This window comes from Haliaeetus leucocephalus, unplaced genomic scaffold (genome assembly GCF_000737465.1).
Source record: "Haliaeetus leucocephalus isolate CR32 unplaced genomic scaffold, Haliaeetus_leucocephalus-4.0 Scaffold162, whole genome shotgun sequence".
Taxonomy (NCBI): Eukaryota; Metazoa; Chordata; class Aves; order Accipitriformes; family Accipitridae; genus Haliaeetus; species Haliaeetus leucocephalus.
The window spans coordinates 14,688,910-14,699,150 of record NW_010972598.1 but is presented as its reverse complement, the minus strand read 5'-3'; the positions used below and the strand labels follow the sequence as shown (position 1 = coordinate 14,699,150).

Below are 10,241 nucleotides of genomic sequence, written 5' to 3'. Positions count from 1 at the left end.
GGGGGCCCCTTTGGGCTTTGGGGCCCCCTCTTTGGGCTTTGGGGCCCCCCCGGGCGGGGGGCCTGAGGGGGGGCCGCTTTGGGGCCCCTCCTTTGGGCTTTGGGGCCCCCTGGGTGGGGGGTCTGTGTGTAGGTAGGAACAAGGGGGGTCCGCCTTGTTCCTGGGGGCTGGCCTGTCAGGGTGGGTGGGGACGCCCCTCTTGCTGGGATGCCCCTCTTGCTGGGATGCCCCCAGTCCCAGGCATGGAGGAAGAATGCAGCACTTAAAAGAGCTGGCACTTAAAAGAGCTGCTAGCAGAGGAGGGGGGTGGGCCTGTGCTCTCTGCTATAGCTCTGCAGGTGTCTTGCTGCTCCAGGCTTCTGGCAGGAGGCTTGGGCTGTTGCTCCCACACTGGGGGGGAAGTCTTCTTGGGGGGCTGGTGGGATCCACTGGGCCAGGGCACCTCAGACTGGGGCTGCCTGGCTGGGCTGGGTGTTCCCCCCCAAGGTGGGCTGGGAGCTGAGCTTGCCCCACTTACCCACTTTGAGGAAGGTCTTGAGCTCTAGGGGCCGGATGGCTGGCTGCTTTTCCAGGTGCCCATAGGCCTCAGCGATGCTCTCCACCTCCACCTTGGGGCACCTGAAGAGCTCATAGGTCCCATCCCGGTTCTGGATGAAGCTGCGTGTGATCTCCAGTGGCAGCTGCCAGCAAGTATGGGAGCACCCAGGTGAGTGGCTGGGTTAAGGGGCAGCAGTGGGGCTGGGGGGCTGCCTCCCCTCCTTACCTCAGGTGTATCAAAGATCTGCTTGACCTGCAGGACGTTGGTGATGTGCCATGTGTACTTGGAGAAGGTGCCCAGGGGAAGGGCATCCTTGCGGACAAAAGCTGTGGGGAGGGAAAGGGCAGTGAGGGGTGGGGGGGTGTAGCTCACTGTGAAACCTGGGGTGCTTTGTTTTCACCCTGTTCTCCCCCTTTTTCTTTGTTTTCTTTGGCCTCAGGTCTTCCTCCAGCTTGTAGTTACCTGCCTTCTCTGGGAGGCAGCCCCAGCTCCTGAGTGTCTGACTTTGTCCTTGCTGGTGGACTCTTCCCCATGGCTCTGTTAATACCTACTAATAAAGTGAATTTTAACTGATGTTGGGCTTCAGAGATGTGCTTTTTGTCTCAGCTTGTACTGATGGGGACCCAAATGGGGCTGGTGTTGGTGGTCCTGGGGCCTTGCTGCAGCAGAGGCAGCGACTTGTGCTCCTGCAGTGCTAATGTGATGTATTTAACTTTATAGAGAGCCCTGAGTGCGTGCTGAAGTTTGGCTTTATACTCCACGCTTGTGTAGTAGAGAGGGTGTAAAGCGGCAATGATACTTGCCAGCATTGAGGGTGGTGATGTGACCTGCCCTTTGGCTCAGAGGCAGAGCTCAGTGGAGGTGATGTGGGGAGTAAAGTCTCAGCTTTAAGCCTCACTGGGGTTTACTCTCACAGCCCTGGCTTGTGCTACTCTTGTGCCCTGCTAAATGCTGAGAGAGCCAGTGCTCATGATCAGGCTGGGGCTTTAGGCTAGACTTAGGTGTGAGCCAATGGCATTGCCCTGCATAACAGAGGCTGTGTCTCCTGCTTAGCTTGTGTCCTCTGCCCTAGGGCTTGGTTGCACAGCTGCACTATTTCCCACTTAGCTGCAGGGAGGGGAAAAGCTGCTCGAAACCAAGGGGGACCAAGGAATCTTTTCTCTTGGTGTGGCTGCTGCTGGTTTTTTTCCTCCAAAAGCAGCCTGCCTTAACCAGTAGGCAAAGGGGCTAGTCTGCATGTAAGTGTGTTTGTTTCTTACCTGTAGTGGAGTTGGGCAGCCTCTTCTTTGTGCTCCCGCTGGAGATCCTCTGCTGCAGTGCGTCAAAGAAAGCCTGAGGGATGTGGAACACCAGCGGCTCAGGCTTGCCTGTTGTGGGCATGAACAAGAAGACATGGGGTGAGGCAGTGGTGGTGTTCAAGCACAGCCTCCCCCCATACTCCTCAAGGTTTCAGTATCTTCACTACTGCTGCCTCCAACAGCTGGCTTGAAAAGCACTGGTGGGATCTGCTGCCCCTTCGCAGTAAACTATTTTCTTGAATTCAGACTTTGTTACTTTACTTTGTGACCTTTCCCCAGACCCTCTCTCCCCTTAGCTCAGGCAGTACAGCAACATCTAGTCTTGTGAGGAGCTCCTTTTAGTTGTTAAGCAGCACTTCACTTTTACCCACAGTTAAGGATTTTTCAGTTTCCCATACTCTGCCATCAAGCAGGTGCAGAAGCTGGGAGGGAACAGGGCCAGGACAGCTGCCCTGAATTAGACAAAGGGATATCCTATACCACAGAACATTGTGCTCAGTATATAAACTGGGGGGAACTGGCTAAGGGGGGGGATGGCTGCTCGGGCATCTGTCAGCAGGGGGTGAGCAATTGCACTGTGTCACTTACTTGTCTTTTCTTGGGTTATGTTTATTTCACTCTTTGTTATCTTCCTCTTCACTACTATCAATCATACTTTATTATTAAACTGTTCTTAACTCAGCCTGTGAGTTTACTTACTCTAGATTCTCTTCCTCATCCCATGGGACAGGAGCAGGGAGTGAGCAGCTCTGCGGTGCCAGTTGCTGACTGGGGTTAAAGCATGCCAGAGTCCCTTCTGCCTCGAGCTATTCTAAGATCTTCCTGAGCAGTGACTCCTCCCTCATGCTGTCTGTGCTCCAGGTGACAGCCCTGGCTCATTGCTAGGGACCCCAGTCCCTCTATTAGCTCTGCCATCCTGTGCTGGACCTGTTCCAGCATGTCCCTGTCTGCCTCATCCTGGGGAGCGTGGCAGTGGGGCTGTGCCCCTGCAGCCTGTGGGTCACTCTGCTAAGTGAGTAAGTGAGGGTAATGCTGCTGAAGGGGGCCAGGTGGTGGCAACCTGTCTTCTTTACGAACCACAGATTCATTTAGGTCGGAAAGGACCCTTAAGATCAGTGAGTCCAACCATGAGCTGAACACAACAGACTGTGGCTCGTAGCTGTTGCTGCCAGTGGCTGCATCCCTGCATGCTTCCTGCACTTAATGACACCTTGCAGTGACAGCTGCTGAATAGCAGGACGTGTGTGTTTTTGTTTGTTTGTCCTATGTGACAAACTAACTCACAGTGCTCTTATGTTGCTTGGAAAGAGCTTCTCCCCTTCAGGCATTTTTTGGGGGTCCTTCTCTTCAAGTGAGCCCAGCAGCACCTGCCTGCCAGGCACACCTCTCCCAGCAGCCAAGAAACTTACTTACTTACAAAGTACATCCCCATTATGGATTTTTACAGCTCTAACAAACACAAGCTGCTGCCTTGGGGTGGAGGACAGGACAAAGATGTGCCCTGCTGCCCACACAAGTCCCGTTCTGCTCACTCGCTGGGGCAGTGGAGCAGTGCAGGTGGCCGACAGTTTTCCCCCCCCCCCCCCGTTATTACAGCCACAAGCCATTGCCTCTAGCCATATGTGCAGGGGGGGCACCAGAGCCCTGCCATTGAGACGTGGTGGGGGTGAGGGAGACAGCAGAGTGCTCTGGACAGCCACAGGAGGAAAAGTGGATTGCCAGCATTTCTGAGACCTAATGTCACGTGAGGCATCTCACCTTACTTTACCTCACCTCCTCTGCACAGCCCCATGCAGTTTGAATTCAAGCCTCTATAAGCTCTATGGGAATTTCTCCCTTCCCCACGATAAACAACACCAACACAAACCAAACAAACACAAACCAAACAAACACAAACCAAACAAACACAAACCAAACAAACACAAACACCAGGCTGCTGATAAGCATTAAGCCCACGTTCAAGAAACAAATCAAAGCCAACAGAAACTTCCCAAGGTAAAATAACAACATTTGCACCAAGCTGGGCAAAGCACTCGCCTCCCTCAGGGCTAACAGTTAGTTAGTTATTTAATGCTGCCAAGAGCTTAATGACAGAGGTGGCGTGCAGAGCGGAGAGATGCCCAAAGGCTCTCCCGAGGTGGTCCTCGAAGCCTTACCCTCAAACTGGTAATGCATGGTTTGATGGATGCGTTCGGTGACGCTGGCCAGCCAGTCCTGGAAGGAGAGGGTCACCTGTGACTCGTCCAGCAGCTGGGTACAGCCTGCAAAAGAAAGGGAAGGGAAATCAGAATCCACATCGGCATACAAAAAATTGAAGTGCCAAACCAGACGGGCAGGAGAAATAACCGAGCCTGAGCGGCTGCCCCGCAGGCGCAGTTCCAGTCCAGTATTCCCCGTTTTACCTGCACGAGTTTCCCCGGCAGCACAGACACGACTCCCTGTGTTAAACAGAGCTCAGAAAGGCAGCAGGACAACAAACAAACAAACAAACAACAACAAAACTGTCTTTCCACCAGCTCGATGATTTAGATGCTGCTGCCTTGGGCACCTCGCTCCCAGGGCTTGGAAACGCAGGACTGCTTTAACTGTGGCCATGCCTTCTTTTAAAACCCCCGTCTGCTCTCGGCAAGAGCTGCCGCCTCAGCACTGTGGTACAATTACGCCGTCTCACCGGGCAGCTGCCTTCGCAGTTCCAATCCCCGGGAGCGGGACCCGACACGTCCTCCCCTCCCCGTGAGCGCCGACACGCTCCCGGGGGCGTTTGCAGGAGCCAACCGAGCCATCGCAGGCTGTGGGGCGAGATGGATGCGCTCTGTCTCAGGGGGGAAGGGGAAAAATAAGAAGAGATTTGTACCACTTTCTAGGCCAAAACTAAAGCTAAAAGAGGAACTAAAGCACTAAACAAGAGCACTAAACAAAGGCTGCAACCCTGGCACAGACCATTACGAGCAGCAAGAGCAGCTTTCTCTAAAGGGCTCCGAGTCGCTGGGAAAACCCACAGGTTTTCATGGCATCGAACTGATCCTTCCCTCTTCAGACATCACCTATAAACACGTAGGAACACACAGCCGTCTGCTCATGGACAACAGTTACTACATATGACGTGCCCAAAACAATCTCCCCGAGGTGGCCAGGGTTACCCGCGTTGCCATCGTCTCCTTCACAGCTGGCATGCTCCCCGCACCCGGCCAGATCCCTGACGGTGCTTCTGGGCAAGAATCTGCCACTAGAAACCACCGCTACCCTGGCCGCACGTCCCCTCCGCCCAGCAGCTCTGGACATCATTAAGAGATACCGCATACACCGGCGGTGGGAAAAAAGCAATGGAAACCAGTTCACAACTTCGCCTGAACTGATTCGCCTACCCATTTTACCCAGGAGGGCACTTAATTGCATCAGGAGACATTAATGTAACAACGGCTGTCCCACTCACTCCCGCACTGGCACCACCACAAGCCAACTTCTTTCAGCTTGCCGCACCAAGAAATCCACCAAAGAGCGAGCCACCCCGGGAGCGTGCTGGCATCGTCCCTCTCCGACAACCACACTTACAGCCAGCCAGAGCTACACCAGCACCCGAAGCTACGCAAGACACACACAGCTACCGGTAACACCGAGGGAGCAGGGAGGGTGACGGAGCCCAATTTCGCCTCCTAGAGCCAGGGACGGATGGAGAGGGCTCGGCCATCCCCTCCGCAGGGTTTACGGCGGCACGAATCAGACAGCCGCGGGCGTCTGCCCGGTCCCCGAGCGCTCCCGACCGCCGGTGAGGTGCACGGCCGAAGCTTACCTTGTCTTTTCAGCGAGGAGGCGACGGCCGGCTTCTTCAGGCTGCTTCTCCTGGGGTTGCTGTGAGCTGGGTCTTGAGCCAGGAGAGGGCTGGTTGCCTGCGTCCCTGAGGGATTGTTTCAGAGAGCGTCAGCGCACGAGTCCCGGAGGTCTGCGGGCACCCCATGCCAGCACCCCTGTCACAGGCAGGGTGGGTGGGAGGGAAAAGTCACCTCTCTCCTTAGGGCGGGCTGTCACCACAGCTTTTCCCACCTTAAAACACTGCTGCCAACCACTAAAAGACCCACTCAGACACGGGGCAGGCGTGTGCTCGACACCCAGAGCCTCTCCAAAAGCTCCCACCAGACACAGCCAGCTACGAGTCCGGCAGGTCGTGGCGGGGCTGCCCCTCCTGCAGTCGTGCCAGCTGGGCAACCAACGGCTTTCAGCTTCAGACCACGTCCGCCCCCTCCCACAGAGCCGGCAGCTGATACTCACCAGGCGTCGCATCCTTTTTCCTCTTCTTGGGCTTAGCAGCAGCCACCTCCCCAGCCTGCACCGTGGATTCGGGGCCACTCACCAACTGTGGGACCACCATCCCTTTCAGACCTAGGAGAAACAAGCCTCTGTCCTTAAAAAGCATGTCAACCAAACGCAGCAGTGCTGCGGGGACACGGGGGTCTCGTGTCCCCCTCCCCACGCCAGCACTCCCCCCTGCCCCCCCCCTCCCCGAGACCTCCTAGCACACCCCAAACATCCTCAGAGAAACCCCAAATCCCTGCCAGCCCTGCAGACACACACCTTTCTTTTTTTGGGGCGGGGAGGGGGGGAAACATTGAGATGAGCCATGATTTTAATTCACTCATGTGACCCAGGTTGCTTTCCTCAGGGCAGATTTTCACCTTTGGGTAACTGAAGACAGGGCACACCTACTGGGGTGCACACCCCCCCCCCCCAGGGGGACCAAACCCCAGCAGCTGCTGCCACTGGAGGGGGGTTCGCAGTGAGCTGGGCTTCCCCAGCACTGCTCCAGCCCAAAGGGAAGAGGAGACCCAGCTCCAAGCCCACTCTGGGAGCCAGGGGCAAAGCTGCAGCCCCAGAGAAATCACTCCCTACAAAGCTCTCTGCTTGCAGAGGGAGCGGGGCAGGAAATAAAGCCCCAGCTAACAAAGTGCTGATAGGGAGCAGGTGTAAGGGCAACCCAGGCAAAGCAAAGCAGCTGCCAGGGCAGGAGCGGGAGGCATCAGCCTGACAGGGCCCCTTGACAGCCCGCCCAAATCCTCTGCACATCACCCCCCGCCTACCGCCGGAGTCGTAGGTGAGGAAGTCGGCAAACTCCTGCGCCAGGCTCTCGTCACTGGCGAAGGCGCAGATACAGGCGAAGAAGTGAATGCAGCGCGGCGATGCCGGCGCCTCCTCCTCGGCCGGGCCGCCCTTGCCAGGCTTCAGAGCCTGGCAGGAGCAGGAGAACCTGTGGTCCGTCAGCGTCTTGGCGCTCATTTTCTGGGCGAAGGAGGCATGCAGGTAGCCGAGGCTGTGCTTCTGGCTGGCCTTGCACTTCACCACCAGGACGTTCTTGGTGATCCGCTGCACCAGCGGTCCCGTGGGCTCGGTCGCCAGCTGCCATATGGTTTGTTTGGTTTCGGGCGAAGCCTGCATGGAGTTGAGCACCGAGCTTTTCAGGGTGAGGGGGGTGGCCTCGGTCTGGCAGTTCAGGGCCAGTTTGACGTGCTGGCACTGGTTCTCCACCACGCCTTGCGTGGCCGCTTTCAGACATGAAGGCACATAGCAGCGGCCAGAGCTGAGCTGCGTGATGATGGTCCCATCTACTGTCTGGATGGCCGTCTCCGAGACCCCCAGCTCCACAAAGCACCGGTAATCCGGTCCCCGGTCCCTCTGCCGCACCGAATAAACCTGTAAGTCGGAGCCGGTGATGATCTTGACAGCGTCGACGCCGGGCTGCTTGCGTGTGCCGTAGCGGAAGACAGTCCCGCAGTTCTTGTTCTTGCAGCTCAGGCCTCGGGTGCCGTTGTAAGTGCCACAGCGGGGACATTTCCGGATACCCCGGAGTGTAGCCTTCCCCAGGTCGGACAGGAAGGAGGGGACTTTTGTCCTCACCGATGCTGGCTCCATCCTCCGGGGAACCTGGAAGGGCAGAGATTGGTGGGGAGGGGTGAGTTAACAGCCTGGGAGGGGCAGATGGAACAGGAGGGACAGCGGGGACGCAGCCGTCCTCGGTCCCCAGCAGCAGCAGAGACAGAAGGGAGAAAGAGAGAGAGCGGGGGGAAGCGACCGCCTGCCCGGTCCTGGCGGGATGGGCAGGGGTCCCTGCCAGCCACCGTGCCACCCCGTCGCAGTCCCACGTCGGCTACTTCAGCTCCTTCCTTGCCACCGAGGGCCGAAGCGATGCCCAGGTGTGACATGACACACCACGGCAGCATGACTCCCTTCATGGAGCGACAAAGTGCCACCCCTGGAAGGGCCGGACCCTGCCGCCTCCACCCTGGCACCCACCCCCTGCTATATCCCAGTCTCAGCCGCGTAGGAGGAAAATGAAGCTAAAAAGAGAGATTTTGGCACGTGCACACTCGTGGCCCAAGCCACGGGTTCACCCTCCCTGGGGGCAAATTAAATTAAATAAAGGATGTGGGACATAAATAAAGGGGGGGGGGGGGGAACGCGCGGGCGAGGGGGCTCAGAGAGCCCCCGACCAGTTGCCAAGCGTGCCAGAGCCGCCCCGAGCAATGCCGAAGTGGAAACGGCAGTCTAAGGCAGCGACAGTGGGGAGAAACCCCTGCACGAACGGGACAGAAACGGGCCGATTCCTTCCCGACCCACCCGTGTCAGGTTTTTGGCAGCAGGCCGGCAGCCGAGGCTTCGAGCCAGCCTTTGTGCCCAGCGAGGGCAGCAGGCGAGAGACGGGAGACACCCGGGCAGAGGCGAAAGGGAGGTTTATTGTCACTGCCGGAGCTGCAACGCCTCGGCACCCAGCACCTCAAAGTGGATGCGATGAGACACGAGACACGGGGGATGCCGAAAAGCTGCTCCTGAGGCAATTTACGCCGGTCCCGGGATCACAACGGTCATTTACGTGGGATCAAGCCTGCCAGCACCGGGAGGGATGAGCTCCCGGCCCAACTACAAAGAGAACCGGGGGTCTGTGCCAGGGCACGGCTCACCGGGGGTTCCCCTGACGTCCCCCCGCCGCCGGGGTGAGAGGAAGGGCCAGAGGAGCCCACCGAGAGGAGAGGAAGGACCAGAGCTTGCCCAGCGGGGACCAGCACAGACGCCAACCCCTGCACCGAAGGCCGGGCCGGGCCCCCCCCGGGAACGGGACCGGGAACGGGACCGGGAACGGGACCGGGACACCCCGCGGGGCCGGTCACCCGGAACGGGGCCTCCCCTCAGCCCCGGTCACCTCACGACCAGGCCCCGGATCGCCTCAGCAGTAGGCCCGGGCCCCCCCCCACCATCCCCTCCCTTCATCTGGGGGGGGGCGCGTCTTCAACGGCAACGCCTCGCCCACCCTCGGCCCCGGGGCGGGCGCTGCGCTGACGTCACCGCCGTCGCCGTGACGTCGCACCCCGCCGACGGGGCGGGAAGGCGGCGCCCCCCACCCCCTCTCCCGCCGCCGCGCCGTTTCCCAGCATCCTCCCCGCCCCTTGATGTCACTTCCTGTCCCGCGGGCGCAGCCTCTCCCCTCCCCTTACCTGGGCGGCGGCGCGCGCGCCCCCCGCTCCTGCCCGCACCGCCGCGAGGGCGCTTCAGCCCCACGCCTCCGCCATGGCGCCCGCTCGCTCGCTCTCATTGGTCAGACGACGTCACGTGGGGCGCCGCGGGGGTCGCTGGGAGGTGTAGTCCGCGGAGGCGCCGCAGCCGCGGACTACACCTCCCAGCGACCCCCGCGGCACGCTTGTGGCCAGATTTACTCGATTCGGGCCCTTTTCCCCCCAAATTTCCCCCAGCAGCCGCTCCCTTCCCGCCCGCCGCGGCCCGGGGAGGGCGAGAGCCGGCCGCGGGACACAGAACAAGAAAAGAGAGCACACAACAAGCTTCGATTTTGGTTTTTTTTTCCCTTTTTTTTTTTTTTTTTGTTTTTTTTTCTGAAGGCTGGTCAAGAGGTAGGACAGAAAAGGTCGGTTTTGGCCTCTGAACATTGCAAAAGACCCGGTTTGCAAAGCTCCAGTCGCCTTCCGCTAGCTGGGTGAAACGGACTCTCAGCACGACCCGGGAGACGGGGGGAATTTTTCTACAATAATTAAATCCCAAGAGAGGATGAGCTTCGCATTTCAAGAGGACTAGAGCGGGTATTTGATGTCCACACGCAAAAAAGAAAGAAAGAAAGAAAAAAAAAGGACGATTTGAGGCATAACTCGCGTCAAAGGACTCGGCGTCCCACCTTTAAATAAGGAAACGTACAAAGGCGGCTAACAGTTGTGCAAAATATTAATTTGCTAAAATATTTTACATAATCAGTACATGTAAATGTAGAAATCGGTAAAAAAAAAAAAAACCCACCAAAAAAAACCCCCAAAAAGACACAACAACCCAGCTGGTTTGTAGGAATTTGTCACACGTCAGTAACAGGATTTTCGCTGTCCCAGGGTGGAAATCCTCGCTCCCGAGGCGGGGGGGGG

At 58.0% G+C, this 10,241-nt stretch overlaps 1 protein-coding gene across 1 annotated transcript; it reads right to left on the bottom strand.

Annotated features, from left to right (window-relative positions):
* Window positions 1–443: 443 nt before the first annotated feature.
* On the bottom strand, window positions 444–9,354 carry LOC104828998 (chromosome unknown open reading frame, human C2orf42). The gene is made up of 9 exons (XM_010563008.1): window positions 9,315–9,354; window positions 6,909–7,749; window positions 6,103–6,213; window positions 5,627–5,731; window positions 4,508–4,648; window positions 3,993–4,097; window positions 1,798–1,905; window positions 764–864; window positions 444–680 (listed from the first exon to the last, which is right to left on the bottom strand). Exons 2-9 carry the CDS (start codon window positions 7,735–7,737, stop codon window positions 444–446), a joined length of 1,737 nt encoding a protein of 578 aa, XP_010561310.1. The 5' UTR covers window positions 7,738–7,749; window positions 9,315–9,354.
* Between the last annotated feature and the right edge of the window lie 887 nt (window positions 9,355–10,241).